This window comes from Lemur catta, chromosome 7 (assembly GCF_020740605.2).
Source record: "Lemur catta isolate mLemCat1 chromosome 7, mLemCat1.pri, whole genome shotgun sequence".
NCBI lineage: Eukaryota > Metazoa > Chordata > Mammalia > Primates > Lemuridae > Lemur > Lemur catta.
In genome coordinates, this window is record NC_059134.1 from 19,162,233 (window position 1) to 19,185,428 (window position 23,196).

At 46.1% G+C, this 23,196-nt stretch overlaps 1 protein-coding gene across 2 annotated transcripts in view; it reads right to left on the reverse strand.

Moving 5' to 3' along the window:
- The window catches only part of SORL1 (sortilin related receptor 1), a 165,671-nt gene that overhangs the window by 126,000 nt on the left and 16,475 nt on the right, over positions 1–23,196 (reverse strand). For both annotated transcript variants that reach the window (XM_045555782.1, XM_045555783.1), the window contains exons 3-6: positions 17,371–17,496; positions 10,352–10,513; positions 8,029–8,096; positions 2,724–2,907 (exon numbers count right to left, since the gene is read on the reverse strand). In XM_045555782.1, coding sequence (XP_045411738.1) covers positions 2,724–2,907; positions 8,029–8,096; positions 10,352–10,513; positions 17,371–17,496 — 540 coding nt within the window. The remainder of the gene's footprint in view (positions 1–2,723; positions 2,908–8,028; positions 8,097–10,351; positions 10,514–17,370; positions 17,497–23,196) is intronic.

The following is a 23,196-nucleotide window of genomic DNA, read 5'->3' on the forward strand; positions in this document are numbered from 1 at the left end:
GGAAGAAAGCAGAAGAGTTAATCACCCAAAACCAACTTTCTGTGGCTTTAAAATTAGGTCCTTGATTTGCCAAATTTGATTTGAATCCATTTAACATTAAAGCCAGTTCCCCAAACCCCGGCAACCTTAGACCTAGGCGGACTCCAGATAAAAAGTTATACTTGGAGGCTTCAACACTCCTACTAGGAGGGTTATCTGACCAAGGCCGACTTTGTTTATCCTTGTGATTTAGTAATCTAATGTAATAAAAAGGAGGAAAACAGGCAGGTGCGGTGGCTCATGCCTGTAATCCTGGCACTTTGCGAGGCCGAGGTGGGAGGATTGCTAGAGGCCAGGAGTTCGAGACCAGACTGCACAACATAGCAAGAATCCATCTCTACAAGAAAAGATAAAAAATTGGCTGAGTGTGGCAGCACATATCTGTGTTCCCAACTACTCAGGAGGATGAGGCAGAAGGACTGCTTGAGCCCAGGCGTTTGAAGGTGCAGTGAGCTATGATCATGCCCCTGAACACCGGCCTGGGGTGACAAAGCAAAACCCTGTCTCTAAAACAATAAAAAGTAAAAAAAAAAACAAAAGGAAGAAAACACCCATTTTATCATCCACTGCCAGTTGTGTTTCCTCGCTCATCAATTCATCCCTTGAGAAATGTTCCCTTGACAATAATGACTATTATTTGAAGCTTCTACCTACAGAAGGCTTCGGGACAGTTTCTCAAACTCTGGTGATTCTTAGGCACCCCTGGGATGCTCAGGGGAAAGCTGCGTGCGAGCCCTGCAATCTGCATTTGTAACAACCTCCCTTGCATCGTGCTGATGCATGTGCTCCAGAACTACAATTTAGGAAAACTCACCTTACCTGGAGCCTCTAGCTAACACCACTGACCTTGGAATCTAGTAGCCTGTCTGTGTGCAGGAGGGAGAAACCAACATGTAACTACAATTTTGCCACCCATAGCATATAAATGAAGAAGCCATACAGAAAGTTAAGAGTTGACTATAAAAGTAGCAATAATTTAATAACCCCCCCACACACAAAATTTTTAAAAATCCACTACTACTGGCCTATGCCTTGAAAATTAGGTGGGCAGAGATGGCATTCACTCAACTCTGTTGCACACTGCTACGTACCAAACATTGTGCAAGACCCTGGGTACTCTTATCAGTTATGATCAAAACAGACGTGACCCCTAATCTTACCACTGGCCAGGAATAATTAGAAACTCACCACAGGCACTCTGTAAATCAGCTATGTCTGCAGAACAGACATAGCTGTTCATCGGAATGGAGGATACAGAAAGCTCCAATCCAGATACAACTTAAACTCTTAGGTGTGAGATCTAGGAATAACAGAGTTAAGAGAAATGTACAACAGCTTTCATCTCAGCCCCAGTTCAGGCAAAAAGGAAGACAAACTAGAGGATCAGTCACTGTGTCTTAAGAGTTCAAAATTAAAATCATACAATAGCTCCAGACCCAGGGAACTAAGACAGAAAAGGCCTATGACCACTGAAAAATGGGAGAGAAGGTTTTGGACCATACTGGAACTCAGGATTGCTCAACTTGATGTCACACGTCACCAGTACTTGGGCCTGATTTCGCACCTGAGTGTTCCCATCACCCCATCCCTGCCAAGGCCATTCAAGGACGCTGTGTTCTTGGGCTGCTATTGTGTATGGGTATGTGTCTAAGAGAGAGAAAGAAACAAACAGGCAAGGCAGGAAGACAGTGATCCAGTGTCTATGGGTCAATGCAAACAGCCTGACAGAAGAAAAACTGCCATAGGTTAATGATTTCTAAAAATATTTTACAAGGTATATAACAGGGAACACCTCTTTCCTTTAACCATTTACATCACTCTTCTCATTGTATAAATGGGAACCTGGAGGAAAACATCACATCCTATCTCTGTCCCTAAGGTTAACAGTGACACATGCAGAGCAACCTCCCAGTTGGCAGAGGCCCCAACAGACCCTGAGTCAACGAGGCAAGGATGCCACTAGGAAAGCAAGCTGGGAGCCCCCCTGGAATAGGAGCCCCTCCTGCCCTTGGCCGGGCCTGCGTTTTTCCTTTACACCAAGATAATAAAGAGTGAATTCGATACAGTTGCAAAGCAAGTCCTGTTAAATAACCAACTCTGGTTTTAAATGAGCAAGCCCTCCATTTCAGCATCTGGTTCCAACACATCAAATCAAGGGGAAGATTTTCCCAAAGGCTGAGAGTTAAGCTACTTACTGACAGCTGGAAGCTTAATTACTGCTTTTCTTAGAGCATTAACTCCCACTAGCCAATGACTACACATCCTATTAGCCATGTAAATTAACATGTGTCAAAAAATCTCAAAGAAATCGGCCTAAATTTAAAGGAAATCAGGCAGTGGGATTAAAAGAAAAAAGCCACTGAGCTCCACCCCTCCATTCTGTGTTCTTTCCATTGGGATTTTAAAGAAATATGTCTTTGTCAAGGATGCTTTGCTACCAAGAAACCACCAACTTCCCAGAGCCAGGAGACACTATGAGTATTTGTCCTAAGCTTCTCCACTTCCCAACCTCTCAGCACCTTCCAAGCCCTTGGGGAATGTTCGCCAGGGCCCAGAATCCTTCATCTAGCTATCCCATGCACGTTGACCCAATTCCTGCTTACGCAAACTCACCTGTTTGATCACAGAATGACAAACTTCATAAAGGAAACTCAAAAGTCTACTCTTTAGCACGTTCAACTTACCACCACCACCTTTGTAGCAAACATGTACTTGTCTCGAAGCTGAAAGTCTCTCACTTCCTCGATGATCACTTCCTGGTTTTCCCGGGACTGGAAGAAGTCTGTGCTTCGGATAATGGTGGAGTAGCCAGAGGGTTCGTGCCGTTCAATGTAGATGGCATTTGGCTTGTCATAGGGATCGATTCCCCTGGAAGAAAAAAAAGTTGTTGTCATCATTTTCACATTTAATTACCAGAGGCATAGAGGGTCTGCCATACACACAATCAACTAGAATTTAGGGCCACCAAGGTATGACCTACAAATGATACTCTGTGTGCCTCAGACATATCCCTTTGGTTACTCCTCGGCTCAGTATAGAGGCACTCTTTTTCAAGCCTTTTATATGAGTTCAAACTCAAAACAAAGACATAAAACCACTTCAGTTGGGTGATTTTGGAACCAGCCTCATTCCTTTACACAGCAATGCGTCTGGTACACTGTATTACCCTGCTCATCATCGGGTATTTGGTGAGCTCCCCAGAGTACAGATGCCTTGAAAGGCCATGTCTTTTTATTCCTCAGGGCCCCCACGTGAAGTAACACTTGCTGCATTTAGATCAGTGGGCCATAATTACAGAAGCTAATCCAAAGTGAAAAATGTAGGACTTCGGTCAAATGACCTCAGAGAAGACTCTCTGAACTAGTGTTTCCCCCAAAGCAGCCCCACACAGCAGATGGGAGGATGCCTTACACGTCCCAAGTTTCCTCACATTCTCAAGAACCACCAAGGCCAGGTGGACCATTCAGCAAATGGAAAAAATATTAATAGCAGGGACAGTCAGGAAGATAGCGTCACAGTGAGGGTGCCAAGTGATGACTCAAAGAAAGGCAGAAGGCCTCAGTTACATGACTGCCTGTATACAGATCCATACGCACGATGGCTCTCAGAATAATGAAGGCAATTGTGTGCAACTCCTTCGGAGAGGTACTGTCAACACCATGTTCTCAAAAAAAGGCACAGAAGGGAGGAAGGAGGCAGGAAGATAATAAACAGGAAAACAGCCGGGCTCGGTGGCTCACACCTGTAATCCCAGCACTATGGGAGGCCAAGGCGGGCGGATCGTTTGAGCTCAGCAATTTGAGACCAGCCTGAGCAAGAGCGAGACCCTGTCTCTACTAAAAATAGAAAGAAATGATTTGGACAGCTAAAAATCTATATAGAAAAAAATTAGCCGGGCATGGTGGCTCATGTCTGTAGTCCCAGCTACTCAGGAGGCTGAGGCAGGAGGATCGCTTGAGCCCAGGAGTTTGAGGCTGCTGTGAGCTAGGCTGACGCCACGGCACTGTAGCCCAGGCAACAGAGTGAGACTCTGTCTCAAAAAAAAAAGAAAAAAAGAAACAGGAAAACAAAAGCGCCCACAATGGGGGAAGACTTGACTTTTGCCCTGCACTGTGGAGTCTGGCACTGGAGAATGCCAGCGGCCTCGGTCCTAACGTGGGAGAAAAGCGCTCTTCATCCTGAGACACTCGGTGTGCGTGTGTGGGTGGGTGGTGGCGTGTTCTCTTTGCCACAATTAGAAGTACTGATTAAAGTACTTCCTCTAGCCCAGAGGATATGCAAATTAAAATGAGGCTGCCTGGTATTTTTAAAAAGGCGAAGAGGAAGGAACCTTTATTGAGATATTTTGAGACCAAGCTCACCTCTATTATTCCTTCCTAGCCAAAAGCAGCAGCCAACATCTAGAGATAGAAAGAACTGTGTCTTTCATCCCAATTCTCTTCCATAAGCCATATTTGGACCTCCCATTTCTGCAAGCTGCTCCACCTACAAGTTCTCATACTTTGCAATCACTTAGCCTTCCAATTTCTTACACTCACTGACACCCACTTCTGTTCTCTTTGCCCCCATTCAGAAATTTCAGTCTTTGCTCTATCTCTGAGCACGGTCATCAGGCTTCATCTAGCCTCACCTGCAACCCTTCAGAGATGCTCCACGGGGCATCCTTGAGTCCTGCCCACACAGATCTTGCACTATTCTGTCTTGCAATCTCCACCTTTGGACCAAGTAAATTATTAGCTTTCCTTACTCCTGCTCCTCTCAGGTTGCCCAACATAGTTAAACAAATTATGTCATTATTCTCGAGAGACTAGATTACATTTTCACTTATTATGAAGAAACTTAGGGGGAAAAATACCCCAAATAGTCTAAAATCCCCTGACAACAAACATGTAACTACCTTAAATAAGACAGGCCAGTCCTTTCCCTAATATATCTGTGTATCTGCACAGAGGCAGAAGGTATAATACTCAAATTTTTAAAATGTTAAATTCCCTTAACTTATCCCTATAAGCTCCTGCTGGCTTTGCCCTCTTCATTTATAGTTTCTTAAACAGATAAAAGAACAATTCATACCTTTAAAACTCAAATGAGGCAAAAGAAAGTTATGATATTCCTGAAGCAGAGATCGTCCTTCGAGAAAACCGTGGTTCTAATTTCACTAATACCCCACAACCTCCACCCAAGGAAAACAACAAAAAGGTCAGAAAAAGCTCCCTTTATGAAAAGAAGGACCAGTGGAGTCTGAAGATGTTCAGCTGTAGGGCCCCTCCCTGTATCCTCTCCATCTTTACCATCCTCAGTTACCAAAGCAGCAGTACTAACTCAGAGACATTCTGCTTTCCACAGATAGCTAAAAGAAGCACACACAGTATCTGCATATTACGGGGCCACTACATTTAATGAAGACTAAAACTACATGTAAAAGTCAAAAGACAATTGACGGCCGGACGCGGTGGCTCACACCTGTAATCCTAGCACTCTGGGAGGCCGAGGTGGATGGATCGGTCAAGGTCAGGAGTTCGAGACCAGCCTAAGCGAGACCCCGTCTCTACTAAAAATAGAAATAAATTATCTGGACAACTAAAAATATATATAGAAAAAATTAGCCGGGCATGGTGGCACATGCCTGTAGTCCCAGCTACTCGAGAGGCTGAGGCAGTAGGATCGCTTAAGCCCAGGAGTTTGAGGTTGCTGTGAGCTAGGCTGACACCGCGGCACTCACTCTAGCCCGGGCAACAAAGTGACACTCTGTCTCAAAAAAAAAAAAAAAAAAAAAGACAACTGACAAACTGGGAAATATAAACATAAATGCACACACACACACAAACTATCTCATATCACAAAGGGTTAATCTCAAATATATAGAGTTCCTTAAAATCAATAATTTAAAAAAACTAACAATCAAATAGAAAAAGTACAAAGAACATGAGCAGGCATGTCACCAAGAAAAAAAAAAAAACCAAATAAATAAAAGTGACCCTTAAGCAGATTAAAAGATGTTCTGACTCATTCCTGGTAAGAAATATGCAAATTAAAATACACTGAGACAATATTTCTGACCTGACATACTGAATGTGGAGAGAGACACTATTCTATATTGTTGAGATGAGTGCAAATTTGACACTTTCTATAAAAAATTTGGCAATCTCTATCAAAATTAAAATTTCAAGGATGCATTCACTGTGGATATATCAGGGCACAAACTAACAAAAGTCCCTGCCCGTGGAGAGTTTTCATTCTATTGAAGAGAGAAACATAAATAATAAGCATAACAATAGCATATCAGAATATAATAAAGTGCGATGTGAAAAATAGGAGAGAATATAGCAGATGGAATAGTAGGGAAGTAGCTATAATTTTAAATAGGATCCTCAGGGTAGGCCTCATCTAGAAGGTGTTATATGAGCAAAGACTTGAATGAGGTGGTAAGGGCGTAAGCAGTAAGTATTAATACATCTTGGGTAAGAGCATTCTAGGCAGACAAAATAGCAAGTGCAAAGGTCCTGTGGTTAAGAATGTACCTGACATTTAATCCAAGAGAAATGATGAAACATTAAAGGCTTCAAGGCAGAAGAACAATATGATCTGACTTGTTTTAATGGGATCAATCTGGCCACCCACTGAGACTAATTATAGAAAAAACAGTGAAAGCAGAAAGACCAGTTGGGAGACTAATGAGCAATGACAGTGGTGGCTTAGAATAAAGTAGTACCTGAGTAGAAGATTCTAGATATATCAAGAGCCAGCAAGATTGCCTGATAGATTGAATGTGAAGCATGAAACAAATGTGGACTCAATGATGACTCCAAAGTTTTTGGCCTAAGCAACTAGACACTGAAATGGGGAAGATTATGGATGGGACTGATTTGGGAGATATCAAGCTTGCGGTATCACTCATCCATGTGAAAGAGTGGATAAGCAGTTAGAAAAACCCACTGGCCCAGCAAACTCGCTCCTGGAAATCTGTCCAATACATTTGCCTGCATGTGTGCAAATTCATATATTCAAGATCATATACTATATCACTGTAACAGTAAAAGATCAGAAGCAACTATAATTAGAAACTATACTTCTTGAGTAGGGTCTGTTTATTGCACCCCTCTTCTCAAACACCTGCAATGGTTCCCCACTGCTTTTGGAAATTAGTCCAGATTCCTTTGTCAAGCACTGCAGATTCTGATAACAACTTCCCTTTCCAAACTTCGCCCAAAACACTGTCCAAAAATAAGAGTCAGTGCTCACCCAAGCACCACAACGGCCCATCTCTGTGCCTTTGGCCACTCTGTTCCTCACCTGGAATTCCTGTCCTCCACACCTCTGCTCAGTAACATCCCACCTGTTGTGCACATCCTGGATCAAGGGCAACCTCCTTCATGAAACTTTCTATGATCCTCCCACCTAGAAGGAACAGGTTCCTCCTCTGGCTTCTCACGCTACATCTGTTTATTTCTGTGGCTCTTTCATAATGTGTGTTACGTACCTGAAATGTCTTTTCTTACCTCCTAAGGTGTAATTTCCTTAATAACTATATCCATAAATTACTCAACTTCTTATACCCTAAAGCATCTATCAGGTCTTATATTTAGCAGACATTAAAAAAATAGGTTGTGAATGAACAAATACATGAATTTTATATAAAGAAAAATCCCCCCTTCTAATATGATGCTCTAAGAATGAAGATTTTTAGAAACGCTACTAAGATGCAAGAGCTTCAGGATTCCCCTGGGTTTCCTGATGGACTGAAAAATGCAAAAGCTCTACCCTTCCTCTCATAAATAAATGTTACTTTCTCATCCCCTCTCCTCCTCCCCCAGTGAGTTTGTTATACTTGCAGCTCTGATTCTCAAGCCTGAGAAATTTATGTCCTGAACCAAATGTTTTCACATTTCAGGTGAGGGCAGAAGGTTTGTCCACCATGAAGGAGCTAGAATTAGAGAAAGGAGGTTACAAGAAAGGAGGTTACAGGATTTCTTGGATAACACAACTTACCAAGAAAAGGATTTCACATGTTCCTGAATCATGATCCAGGTCTGGCCAAAATCATCTGACTTCCATAGCTGCAAAGAACAAAAACAACAAGAAGTGGTCACGATGCAAGAGGCATGTACAACCTGAATGGTATCAACAAACACCCACTGAAATCCCACCTTGCATGACACACTCTCTATAAAGACAGGCACCAAGGTCACCAAAGCCAATTCAGTTACTCCAAAAGCAGACAAAGGCAGGAAAGGAAAGACAACCTTGTACCTATGTGCTATTCTCCATAGTCACTAAGGCTATTGAGAAATAGCAATTTTTAATTTGTCCTTTTAGGACAAATGAGTATGATTTTCCTTCTGTGTATGGATTATCAGAAATTATATTTTACTCATGGCCAGTCCTCAAAAGGATTATACTGTGCACTTCTCAACTGAGAAACAGTGTCCTTAAAAACCTTTAATGGGTAGCAACATGATTTGCAATAGCTACACTGAGGAAGCAACCCAAGTGTTCACCAACAAATGAATGGATAAGCAAGATGTGGTATATACACACAGTGGAATATTATTCAGCCTTGAAAACATAGGAAATTCTGGCACAGGCTACAACATGGATGAACCTTGAGGACATTATGCTAAGTGAAATAAATCAAATACAGAAAGACAAATATTATATGATTCTACTTATCCACTTCTATGAGGTACCTGCAGTAGGTGAAATCATAGAGACAGAGAGTAGAATGGTGGTTTCCAGGAGCTGAAGGCAGGGAGTTCTTGTTTAACAGGTATAGAATTTCAGTTTTGCAAAATGAAGAGTTCTAGAGATGGATGGTGGTGATGGTTGCACAACAATATGTACTTTTTTTTTTTTTTTTGAGACAGAGTCTCACTCTGTCACCCTGGGTAGAGTGCCGTGGCGTCATCATAGCTCACTGTAACCTCAAATTTGTGAGCTCAAGCAAACATCCTGTCTCAGCCCCCCAAGTAGCTAGGACTACAGGAGCATGCCACCACGCCCAGCTAATTTTTCTAGCTTTTGTAGAGATGAGGTCTCACTCTTGCTCAGGCTGGTCTAGAACTCCTGGGCTCAAGCGATACTCCCACCTGGGCCTCCCAGAGTGCTAGGACTACAGGCGTGAGCCACCGCGCCCAGCCAACAATATGCACTTAATACCACTGAACTGTACACTTACAGATGGTTAAGGTAGTAAATTGTATGTTATGTGCATTTTATCACAAAAAAAAGAGAAAAAATTGTAATGGGCCTTGGTAATGACAAATAAATGGAGAGGACACTGTCTAAGTACAAAAATACAAAGCATCAAAGGGAATCAACTGAATAGGCGATATGGCCATGAGTAATTAACTTGCTGAATTTTGGCAAAGCCCCTCAACTTCCACAGATGACACCTGAGGTCGCTCTGGCCCTAGTAATCATGAATGAAAAAGCATGGGACCAAAAATACCTACAAGCCCCCCCACTGGCAAACTGACCCAGCCCAGGCTTGGGTTACTCCCTGAGGCGAGCAGGGGTAAACAGACCCGTGTTTTGGTTAAACAATCTGCAAAGGAAAAGAAATGTTCCAAGGTTCCTCTGAGCAAAAGCATTTAAGACTCATCATATATCCAATCATACAGGATCTACAGGTTTCCTAGGTTGCTGCCGGACCAATATTCTTGATTTGGCACGTTTCAATCCTGAGATATAAATCCGACTCAGGCTCTCCCCTCATCTCTCAGTTTTCCTTCAAACCTGGGCTCAAGGAAGAAAGTACATTTATATCATACACACATGTGCACGTGCACGCATGTGTGCGCGCACGCGCGCGCGCGCGCGCACACACACACACACACACACACACACACACACACACGCTTAAAGGAAGAATGTCAAAGTTAATGGTAACATCAAATAAATGGTGGGTGAAAGCCAGATGGGGAGGGTGGAGCAGAAATCCAACAAGAGGTCCCAGAAGAGCTCAGACTCCAGACTTTTCTACCTGGTTTTTCCCTGATTAAATTCCAAAGCCACAGTTTACCCTAAGGGCTAACAAAGGTGCATGTGCACAGAGAAGGGCCTGACGTTTACCTAACAGGGCCTGCCAAGTGCTCGGTGTTGATCCCTGGCTGGGCTGCTGAACCGAGAGGGCCAGGGGGATATATTTTTCCCGAGCGAGCCATGCTAAGTGAAATAGTACCTACAGAGGCTGAGCCCGACAGAGGAGGAGGGAGGGGCAGCAGGCGAGGTCACTCAGAGGACACACAATCCACACAGGCAGAGTAGAAAATTAGAGGAGCCCCACACGACTGTGTTCCGGAAGCTCTCTTACCTGCTTGTTGGGGTGAGACCGGTCGAAGCCCAGGAGAAGGTTGGAGGCTTTACTATGCAGAAGGAGATCAGCTGCCCGGAATGGGATGGAAAAGCCTTGGATCGTGTTGCAGAAGTCAAACGTGATCCAGAGGTACTGGGCATAAGCGTCTGCAAAGATGTACTGCAGGAGAAAACAGACAAGCTCAGAGCCGGCCCTGGCCAGAGCCGCCCAACGCTCCCCCAAACCGTGTGCAAGGGCACAGACAGACATACAGAGGCCAGCTGGCATTAACAGGGTGCCACAGCCTTGCGGGGCTTCCGCCATGACTGTCTCCCCATCTCCCAGTAATGGAGAGATGCTGGCACATGCCAAACACGGCACAGTGAGAAAGAGGTGCAGAGATGGGCCAGGGTGAAGCCACAGTGTAGGCTTGATGCACCAGGTAATGAAGCTGGTTGGGCCTATTTTTCCTTTCAACTGACTTGGCCATTCTTACTCCCTGGAGAGTCACCTGGTCACAATGAAGGGGTGGTTATTGGCAAGTGGGACAGAGAAGTCCTGCTCTTCAGACTGGCTGAACCCAGATGGGACTGCTGACTCTCCCTGCATCCTCTGAGCAGCCACCAGACATGCCCTTCCAGGAAAATCACTAAAATCACATGCATCTAAGAAGGTAAGCTGCTCCTTCTTGCTACTATGCCAAGTGACTGGGCAGCGCTGGGGACCAAGCTGCCGCTGTGGCTGACAGGCTCACTCCAGGACAGAGCAGGAAGTGGATTTGGTGAGCAGGGGCCTCCCTTTATTTTGCTTCTGCATGGGTGAGTGACTTTGAACAAGTTCAGCGGGAGAGTGGCTGCAGCCTAAACAGTTCTCTGGGAAGGAGGATCCAGGCGATTCAATCTGACCAGCGTGGACTGCATACCCGCCACGGACCAGACACCGACCGAGATGCCACAGTGAAAACGAAGATCCTTTCCTCCGAGTAGCCCTAAATCGAATATGGGAGGCAGACACATCCACAGCTAATCACCATTCAAGACAAAATGAGGTTGAATGAGAAACCACAGAGTCCTGTGAGAACCTGTCTAGCTTGAGAGATCAGAAACGACTCCATGGAAGGTGGTGGGGGTGGGGTGGGGGGTGGGGGCTTGAAGGGCAGGCAAGACTCCACAGGGAAAGAACAACCCAAGTCTAGGGCAGTTTGGGTTTGGGCACAAAGGGGTGGGGGGAATACAGCATGGGTTTGATGACGGTCTTGAGGACCAGGAGGAAATGACTGGAAAACAAGGCTGGAAAGCACAGACGATAGAAGCCTTGAATGCACACCTGGAGTGACCTGGAGGCCAGTCCCTTCTCCCAGAATAAGGGAAGCTCAGAGGATGACACTTTGAATCAGAAACCAGAGCAACAGGGACCCAATTCCACCCACAAGCAGTCACTTAAATCCTAGAAGTCAACCAATCCAAAGCAATCAGCCCAAGGACATTTTCCCTAATTGACCCCACCTGATCCAGATCACGCTTGGGCTCTGAATCCTTCCAGCATAACAGCCTTGGCGGGGAGTGACACTTCACCCTCTGTCCCATGCTGCTTTCAGCTGTTCTCACTCCTTTTCACTTGTGCACTTTCTCCCCAAATGCAGACTGAAAACTTCCCAGGGACATAGTTTGTGGGTTTTCTCTTGTGTTTCCTCCTTAGCATCTACGGTAAATCTCCAAACTCTGTAGAAGTCAAATTAAATCTACCTGGAAAAGGTAGTAAACATTTTGAAAGTAGTTTTCACTACTATAAGAAAATGCAATATTGTAAGAACAATTATGATCCTAAAAGGATCATCATGATTTCTGGCACTAAAGTATTCCCTAGAAATAATTTAGCCCATCTTCCTGCTCCCAAACCACCTTAAGTTATTAGGGAAGGGAGGGTTCTCAGTTTGAATAGATTTCTCCAGAAATCTACTCCATGGCTTCCTGCAGTCTCACATTTGAGAATGTAATGATAAAAGTGATGAAGTCATAAAACTTATTATTATTCATGGTAATAGCTAAAATTTTTCAAGAGCACTTACTATGTGCCAGGCACTCAGCTAACAGTTTTGTATGCCTTATCTCGTTTAGTTCCTGCACTACTCACAACAACGCAATGCTTTGGATGTTACTGCTACACCCCCTTTTCATAACGAGTATACTGAGGTTTAGAGTGGTTAACCGCCCAAGGTGACGCAGAACTAGGCAGCATTGACGTCAATATCTGCCTGATTCAGAGCCCATCTCTTAACAGTTCATCAGTCCTTATCTCTCTTCTTCTAACAAAAAGGCAGCATTTCCGGAACTGAAATCGTAGGTCCTACATTGTACTATCTGACTCACTGGTGTGCCTCCTCTCCTAATCTACTCAAGTTTTCCCTGGAAACTCTCTTCCCTTGCTTTCCACGACACTGTCCCCTCTCAGCTTTCCACCCCCAACCCCTGACCATCTCAGTCCTAGATTCTCCTTTGCTGGCTCCTTTGCCTTCATCCACGCCCTACCCTCACATACCGTCATTACTCTTCCATCCTTTGCTGCTAAACTTGGCTTGTCCTTCCACTAAGTGTCAATGACTGCCTCTAGGAACAAGCAGGGCATGACTTTCAAATCTACAGTCTCACCCTGCCTTCTCCCTGAGATTCTACTTCTGTTCCTTCTTCAGCTCCTCAGCAGCTCTGCTTTTGATGGACCAAGATATTTTACTATGTCCAAAATTGAATTCTTTAAAACCTTCCCACCAAGACCTAATTCTCTCTCCCCACATCTCAACTCCCGTGCCCGCTACACCTTTCCCCAGTCCTGCTGCTCACAAGCAGATTGGGTTTTCACTCCAATCTCCCCTTCAGCCCCACTCTCAATCAGCCACCTACCCTGTTATGTTTTCCTTTAAAATCTTTCTCAAAATCTGTGCCTTCCTTTTTACTCCAGTGCTACCAGCGTGGCGTGTGTCCTTACTAGAGACGGTAGGGAAACTGGAGTAGGCAGTGGGTTTCCTTCATCCTCATGTCTAACAGGACCTAAGCGAAACACTTGGAGGGTGATAAGAGGTTTGGCTGAGTGATGGAGCAAGTTCATGCCTACATTGCCACAATGGTTCCCTTTCTAGACTCTTCTCTAATCTTTTCCTTCCAACTCATCATAAATATTGCCAGGAGACACATTTCCCTACAAGACACTATTCAGTTACTCCCCTACTCAAAGGTTCTTCCAGGGCTCCCCGCAGTCCTCAAGGTAAAAGACAGTCTCCTCCATCTTCAGGTCTGTCTGACACTGCAAAGCAGCACAGTGCGAACTCTCCACCCCCAAGAAGCAAATATCCTGCTGTCTTGCGTGGAAACCACATATTGGAACCTAGACGTCTCTACCCTCACCTTGCTCCTTCCTGGGGGCTCCCATCAACTCTGTTCTACCTACTGAGGTCACATGTCCACCCTTGAAGCTCCATTTCTAATCTGTGAAGACTCGTCTTCCCTGAACCAACTTCATAGCCATAATTATTTGTAGGTTCCTCACTTGGGCACACAGTGCTTCATGCTGTTATGTACCATGTCACATACGTGCAAGTTAGGAAGGCACATAATATCCTACTCTGCTTTTAAGTCCTTATACTACCTGGCTGTCAAGTTTACCGGAGGCCAACCCCACAGACTGACCAACAGCTGACCTACCAGGTGCTCCCTAACCTGTGCGATCTCAGGAGCATCTTCACGTACCCCAACCTCTCCAACCCTGTTTGCAATCACTTAACATTTCAGAGGAGCTTCACTCTTTGCCTTCAAGCTCTGAAAATACAAACATCTCTGGAAAGATAACTAAGCTACAAAATGTATCTGCAGCTTATTAGCCATAAGTGACTGTCTCTAGTTTTGCGTGGAGAAACCAAGAGTATAATGAGAGGAGAAGGGTAGAGAAGACAAAGAAAGAACTTCCCGCTAGAAGGTGAAAACAAAAGGAAAGAGAATTGTTTTACAATTTTACCTGGAAACAACCTCTGCCTGGAAAAAGGCAGGATCAGCTCTCGCTTCTGCTGGAGTTGAGGTTGTGAAGCCTAACTGCACTCCAGTGGCCTTTTTAAGAGAGCCCCAGACGTATTTAGCCACTGCCTGACCAATCTCAGGGGCCCAAAAAGGACAGTGGAACTGCCAGGTGGCTGGAGCTGCACACTGGTTCAGGGAGCAGCACACGGGGGACCAGGAGGGGAGTGGGACTGACGGCTAATGTGAAAATAAACCCAAAACTCACATGGCCCCAGGACCACTCCAGCTCCGTCACCAGGCAGACCCTCCAGACTGGAGCTGGTCACCCAGCTAGCACCTCCTCTCCCCTTCCCCAGGCACACAGCCCCTCGAGGTCCCTGACGCCCTTTCCTGACCTCTGAATCATTCAGGGCAGCTGCTAACATTCACTTCAGCCATTTCAAATGCTCCTTGACAGCCTACGGAACATTTCACCCAGGTGATTTGCCTGGACCCAGCACCCAGCTGTTGACAACAAGGCCCCCAGCCTAGTGTGATTTGTCTCAGGAAGTGGTAGGTCTGGTGGGGCAACTTGCCTTCCAGGGGACAAAGACAAAAGTAACAGAAGAAATCAGCATAATAACAGTCATCATTTCCTTCCTGAGAAGTCTGGGGAGAGTAACAGCCTTCTCTGGGGAATTAGAAACTCTACAGAGGCCACTGCCTCCCTAACCCACGCAGCCTGGTCCAGGCCTGAGGTCTAGCTGCCATTAAGTTCTCCAAGAGGGCAGCGTTTTTGTTCTCGTGAATCACCATCCCCACCGGCTCCAAAGCCTACCCGACTCACCCACTAACTGCACCACTCCTGAAGGCAGACGGCACGTGGGCTGCACACACGTTGCCCCATCTCTCCCTGCAGCACCCAAACTCCTTTGCTGCAATCGTCCCCACGTTGCTTCCTCCCGTGCCTCAATGCCACGGCCCCTGCTCTGCTCCTTCTCCAGACCCGATGTCCCCAAAGCCCCTGATCCTCCACCTGCACTAAACCTCCTCCTGCATGTCCAAAACATCATCCTTCCTGTCTTCTGACTCTTCACACTTGTGGTCTTAGCAGCTGCTCGCCACAAGCCGCACGATGAGCAGGAAGAAAGACAGAACCTGCCTGCAGACATCTGTGTGCTACGGGAGGTGGGGAGGAGACAGATGGAGCTGAAAGAAGATTCCAGCGGGACAACAGGGCAGTTTCAAGGCCACGACTTCAGCAAGAGTCAGCTCTGAGACAGCGTGTAAATATAATAACAACAATAACTGGTAACAATGACAACTTTATCAGCTAAGTACAGCCTGATAAAATGAGTAATCCAAGTGCTGATTTTTTTTCCAAATTTGTTTTTTAAATTAACATCATATCTATGTATCATGTACAACATAGTGCTTTGATACTCATACACACTGTGTAATGGATAAATCTAGCTAAGTGACAAATGCATGACCTCACCTAGTTATTTTTGTGGTAAGAATACTTAACATCCACTCTCTTTGCACTTTTTAGGCATAGGATAAATGAGCAAGTGTTATTTGCTTCTAGAGAGGCAGGGGGCTTACAGATCTATCCACAGGAAAGGCAGCACAGCCAGCAAGCTGGGCCCTGGGAAGGGCTCCTCGCAGCAACGCCCACCCACCCCTGAGTCCAGGACCTGACTGTCCACAGTGCCCGTGCAGTGGAGGGGAGGGACCCAGGGCCAGCCACCTGTCTACATAGCCAATTCCCTTCTCCTTGCTTTTTATCTCAGGGAGAAAACCTGCTCTGTCACCCTGGAGTTAGGTAAGAGAGGGAAGTTTGCCCCTAACTGCCACTCCGCTCTGAGATCATTAGGCAGGGCTGATGTTTAACCAGTATGTACCAGTAATGACTACTGCGGTTGTTAAAAACAACTGCCCTGTACTAGCTGGGAAACAGCCACTGCCCTGAAACGTGTGAATGGCTCCTCCTAAAGCCCAAGCAGCCTGGACCCTGCCCCAGGATCTGCCCCCAACTCCGCAGCTAAAAGGTTAATGCCTGGCCCAGCAGGGGTCCTCCCGGACCCAGCCCCCTCCAGACAGGATCTGCTCTGAGTGGTCAGTGCCCAAGCCACACCAGAGGCTAAGCATTTTGAATGCAGCCCCTTCTAAGAGACCTGGGCAGCCTGAGAAGCCAGCACGGGGGACCAGGCAGGAGGACAATGTAGACAGACATTGCTGGCTTGTTCCTTTCTGGATGCATAGAAAGCAGCAGTGACCCTTACCTCAGAAAGCTTTTGCAACTAGCAAGTTTTCCTTAGTTTTTCTACGAACGGTCTTTACCTAGAAGCCATTTGGCCTGGAAACAAGCTAGGTAACACAGGAGTGGGGAAAAAGCAATCAATTACAACTCTCCCTAATCAGCAGGAAAGCCTAGCAGCAGGCTGCTCCATTCCTGCCCTCCTCCCCCCACACACCTCCCTGGGGGCCCAGGGTCAGTGCTTCCTCCAAATCAAATTGCCTAAGGGGAGAAACAAAGCCCCCCAGGCCAGCCAGCTGGGAAAACAAAGCAGGAGACAGGGTGATGGCCTTGGTTTTCTTTCGGTAGGTGGGGAGGGGGGGGCCACCAACACATGTGTGCACACACGTGCACACACATACACCCATGCACACACCCATACACATGCACATGCACACTGATGATGTCTCAGAAGACATGGAACAGACTGCAGTGTTAATCCCAGTGTACCTGGGAAATATTTTTTCCACCTGTGAGTCAGGTGATTTATTAGTTGGCTGATTTTCTGTGGTTTAACCTGCCATTGTTTGTCTAGAAATCCTGCCTGACCAGTACTGGGCCTGCCTGATTATGCACAGACCCACCCTTGGAACATACTCCGTCACAAACTGTCAGGTAGCAGAAAAGCAGTCGCTGGCCACCGGTCCCGCTGCACAGATCACAAGGAGCGCCATCTCCCAGTCACCCTCTTCGTGCAGCAATCACCCCAGAACACAACCCCATGAGGTCAGCACGGGGCCCAGCTGCCTCCTCACCCGCTTGTTGTCCGCAGGACTGTGGTAGAACTGGGCAATCACAGCTTCACTGTTGTTTCCCACGCCAAAGTTTAGTTTCTCTGAAATCTTCTTGAATGATTTTCCATAGTCATAAGACACATACACCTGGAATGCAGAGGAGGAGAGGAAAAAGAAAAGAGCTGGTGAGAAACTAGGCAGAAAAACCTCTCACCCTGCCTCTACTTTCAAACACCCCACCCTGGGTCCTGAACAGGGTTTCCGTTAGGTTCCCGATATCATAAAACTACACATGTTACCAGATAACCCACAAAGGAGAAGCAGGGCACCTCTGCCTGTCCCCAGCTGTGTGGGGCAGAAAGCATGGGTGCGCTGCAGTCACTGCTGCTGGAATACACTGGCCTCTTTTCTGAGGCCAAGGCAGGTCCCTGGAGCAGGAGACAAATGACAGAAACAATAATAACCTCATCACCGCAGCTAAGTGTTTAACAAATTACATCCAGAGGCAGAGAGAATGTGGCTGTCCGAGGGGAAAGGGGTTCAGAATTTCCTTTGCCATCTGCCAAACTGTCCCCCAAATGTAATCTAATTCTTCCTCCCTCTGCTAGGAGGTTCTGTTCTTACAGCATTCCATACTCAAAAAAGGAAAAACCTCATGGGTCTTCACCAAGGAGCCCAAGGGATGGAAAAGAAAGAGCTAAGTGACTGAGTATGCAGAGGTTAAAATACTGGTACCAGAATCCCTTCTCCAGCACCAGTGTTGTATGACTCTGTGGTACGGGAGCCACTAACAGCGGCAGCATCCACGCATTTGCCAAGAGTATTCGCTTCTCTACTGCGTCCTGATCTCTGGCTATGCAGTAACTAGTGACAAAACGTACGAATATCTGGCATTCACTGAGTGCTCACTATGTGCAGAGATGGTACTATCCTCTTCAGATGGATGAGCTCAGTTAACTTCCACAACAGCCCTCTGTGGCAAGGGCAATTATTAAAATCGTTTTACAGACAAGACAACAGGGGCTTAGGAGATGATCCACCTGCTTGGGTAACAAAGAAAGTAAGTAGCAGAGTAGGATTCTGACCCAGGCTGCCTGCCTCCAAAGCCAGCGAGCTCAAAGCCATTATCACAGGCAACAAATACTAGAATGAAAGTTGTCGGATATTTTGTACCTAGATGTTACTACCTGTGAGATATGAAATATAATTAATCAGTGAGTTAAAAACAAGCCTGATGGATGAACATAACAACTTATGTTTTAAGGGACTTATGTGAAAGGGAATTGGGGTAAGCATTAAAGAAAAATGGCAGGTGAATCTCAAGAAGAACAGAAACTGCTAGACTAACCCCAGGAAGTGTGTTATCATCCTCGCCCTCCTGAGTCAACAGCAGACCTGCTTTGAGGATTTTACACGAGCCAGGCACTGTGCTAGGCATCAGACGTACACAGACTAACAAATGAAAGACATGGACTTTAGACACAATGGGCATGTCACATGTAAATGTTTGCAAACAATGCCCCGTATAAACACGAGCATGGACAAAGGGAACCCAGAGCACACGGGTCCTTAATACTTATCAGATGTCAAGGTTAGAAGAAGGCAAAGCAGAGTCTCTGCCTTTATCTGGGTCACAGTGGAAGAAACTATTAGCGCACACAATATGTGTTCCTAACTACCAAACGCACAGTACGGGGCTGCCACAAAAGCAGCTGCAGAATTTCTGCAGGTCCAGGGTTCACTCTGTGGGCAGAATGAACAATCTGAGTGGGCAAAAAGACGAAGCATAACCTTCTCGCTTTCATTCTGCTGGCCAAGAATGGACACCAGCGTCCTGGTTAGGTTCAGAAGTCACATGTAGCAAATTAATGGCTTCCCCAAAAGGGCGCTAAGGCGCCTTGCAGCCCCAACATCCCGTAATTTGATAAGCCACTATGATCTACTTCTCCAGAGACACAAAGTGATGGTTTACATGAGGGTCGCATCTTTCAGTATGTGACACTCCTCTATGTGCATCACCTCTCTTCATCTTTAGAAACCCTCTGAGTTAGTCTCACCTTTGCCTCCCTCAGTGTACCTGGAACATGGCAGGTATTCAACAAGGATTTCAGGAATGAGTATCATTATAAACCAAAGAATAAATGCTTGTGTTAAATTAATTAATTAATTAAAAAGAGTGAATTGAATGAATCAGCGAGTGACTAAGAGAACAATTATTTCCATTTAAGAAGTAAAAAACTAAGATTTAGAGAAGTAAATGACTAGCCCCGGGTCATCCTATTAATACCAGTAAGTGACAAAACTATGACAGTTTCTTCCAATTCCAAATTCAGTTGTCTTTCTACTCCCCCAAGTTACCTTCTAGAATGTTCTCTTCTCCTTATTTACATTTCTTTGTTAAAAGAAAAGCCATACACCAAATCCACAAGCCAAGCACTAGAAGGGATGCTGGCTAGCAGGGAAAAAAGACTGACTTTACCAAAGTACAGGGCCTTTCCCAGATTCTCAGCCACACTCTGACATTGGGCACTTGGAGGTAAAACCACCTTCACTACCAAAAATCTCTTCCTTAACTCTCACCTGCAAACAAAACCCATGGCTTTGGGTGTTGTACTTAATGGAAGTTAAAAGTAAGTATGCAAGGGCCCATCCTGTGCCTGAAGGCCATCATCAACTGCTCATCAACCTTCCTTCCCTTCTCCAGGTTGAAACACTCCAGCACAATATTTTTATCCTATCCCCATAATTTTCATTTCTATTTGATTAATTCAGACTATAAGCTCCACAGAGCAAAGACCACATGCAAGGTTGGCGCACGGTTATCCACTTTCCTCCACACTGAACAGCCCAGAAAAGGCCTCTGCGGGCGTGCAGTTAACATTAAGTGGGCTGATGGCTTTGTGGTCTCCACAAGGCACCCCCATGTGTGCATTCAGGTTCAGGCTGTCTTTTCCTTAAGGCAGCACTATGCTGCGGACACACTGTCCACTACAATCCCAGGTGAATTGGGGAAAACACCTAGACTCACTCATCTTGTGCTTCCACAGTTCGTTTCTCATCCAGACACAGCTTTCTGCACTAATTAGTCCTCTCTGACCTCAATGTGACATTACTCCCTAAAGAACAAAATACAACGGGGGAGTTACCAAACCGCTCAAAGTTGCTAATTAGATCCTTTCTTACCTATCAAGATGGTCCTTTAAAGTGAATGGTTTTACTTTCTCTCCCTTGTACTTCAAAACCATATAATAATAGAAGGGGAGGAAGAGGGCTAAAAGGTACAGAAAACATCCCCACATCTGGCACTGTCCTGAATACTTTACAGCAGTGCTTCTCAAACTTCAATACACCGACAGATCCCCCAGCAAGACACTGGCCAAATGCGGGTTCCGATTCAAGAAGTCTGGGGCAGGACCTGAGAGTCTGCATTTCTAACCAGCTCCCAGAAAACACCCCGGGGCTGATCCACAGACCAAACTCTGAGTAGCACGATTTTACAAGTACAGTCTCAACCTATAGATGAGAAAACCAAGAAAAAGTAAATAACTTGGCCCAAGGTCAGATTGCTAATGAATGAAGGGCAGGGCCAGGATTCCAACCCAGGCATTCTGATTTCAGAGCCTGTGCTCACCCAGATCCCCACCTTCCGCTGTTAGCAAGTACTGACCCTGCTCCCTGGTCGAGCCCCAGGGGCACCAATAACGTCACACCACTGCCGGGACAACGGCAAGGAGTCCTGTCATTCATGATATCGTCCCTGGTTGATTCCAACCTTCTGGTGGACACTATATCTGGATAGCTCTTCAGGCCAGTTACGTTGCACCTGAGTTCTTCATAAACCCGAGCACTTTGTAAAATACATCACGAGAGAGCAGAAACAAAGAGTTAGGAGGGGTCGAGATAAACACCATCTATTGTTTCCTTTCCGGGACTTATCACAGAAAAATACCAGCCCTGCAGGAGCCAGTCTCTTCATGGCATCACACTGCCTACACGTTCATCGGGTGCTGACAATTCTTTTTCCTTTTTCCTATTTAAAAGCGAATCTTTCTGGATTCCAGCTTCCAAATCCACCCCTTTTTGTACGCTGAGTATGCATGACCTTGGCCGTTCTCCGACACTCACAGAGCTCCTTATTTATTTAGGTTCTTTCCCTTCTGGACTGCTGACAGGGCCTTAGCAATCTATGCTCTCGGTCCTCTTTAAAGAAAATGCGGACTGTTGTTACTCCAGCACCACCAACTCCTGCCTCTGAGTCATAATTTATTTTTGCATTAATTTTTCACATCAGAACATCTCAGTTTCATCCGCCAGTCCTTTAATGCAGTTTGTATACAGATGGAGGACATTTCTGCCAGCCCAGTTTATTCACTCTGGGCATTAAGTTTTTCCATTCCATTTAATCTTATCTACTATTTCATTCCAGAATACTTCGTCACTTCAAAAGTTCAGTGAGCTCTTACTAAGACACACCTAAATATGCAGACACAGCGGAGCTCGGTGTGGACAGACTGGGAATACTCAGGGTGACCAACCGTCCTGCTTTTCCCAGGACTAAAGGTTGACGAAGGGGTCCCAAGATTTAGAGCTTTCAGCACGAAAACCCAGACCAGTTGGTCATCCTGGTCACACCACATCCTCACACACCGAGCACATGACTGGGTCTTAATTCTCATTAGCCCCGACTCTCCCACTGACGTGCTGAGTGACCTCATGCAAGTCCCTTTACACTTCTAGGCTCCTGTTCGTCCAGCAAAACTATAAAACATTGGTTAAGGTCTTTTACCTGCCTCACAAAAAATATCTGGGCAAAGAATTTTTTAAATGGATTAAAACTCTAAGGAGGATTTGTCAACACAGTGCAGCACAGAGTTGTCTCCTGTGCCCAACAGAGATACCTATGGGCAGTGACCTGTCTGAGCCCACACACAGGTGCATACGGAGTGTCTCGCAGAGCCAACAGGCATTCGTACGTGGCTGTCTGTGGCCACAGCTGAAGCCTGCAAAACCTAACTGCGTTATAAATGGGCCAAAGTCATTGGCCCAAACAAGTCTAGCCCTGTTCCAGAGCTCTACACCCAGACTGGCCGTCAGCAGCAGTGGTTTTCCACAGGCCACGGCTCAGGGCCCACCCTGGGCAAGGCTTGTGCATCACTGTCCAGCCCTTCTTCTGCCCTCCCTGTCTGTGGCTGCCTCAATTCAGCTCACTGGAAAACAGCCCCCAGGGCTCCCTCCAATCACCTACCTGAGAACACACCCAACCACACAGCAGATACACGGAGAGGGACCTCAGGGAATCCAAATCTGCACTCAAGAACTGCAAGTGTGTCCCTAAGGCTGATGTGAAAGTGCTGGCCAATTCCTCAGGAGGTGTCCTCTGGCCAGAACACAGGGTGACCGATGCTCTAGAGCGTGTTGTTCCATCCACAGCCTCACCCTGTCATGGTGTCAGGCCCCGATCCAAGGCAGGGGCTGTCCCACAAGGGGGGGTCTGGAGGAACACAGGCTGCAGACTTGGGACCCGAGGCCCAGCGCCGCCTCGCAGATGTTTTACTTGGCCCACTTGGTGTCTGTAAAAACTACACACTGGCTGCCAACTTGTAAGACTCAGCAGTTTTCACATAAAAATCCCGACCTCTGGGCTTCTCTCGAAAAATCAGAAGATCTGGCAACACTGGCCCCTGGATCCTGCATGGCAACCAGAGCCTAGAACTGATTAGCAACAGCCCCTGTAGAAGTATTTCTTCTCCAATTCGCCAAAGTCCCCTCCCCTTCCTCACTCCTCTCCAATACGGAGACCAAGTATCAGTCACCATGTTCAAATCAAGATACAGATGAATGTTTCTT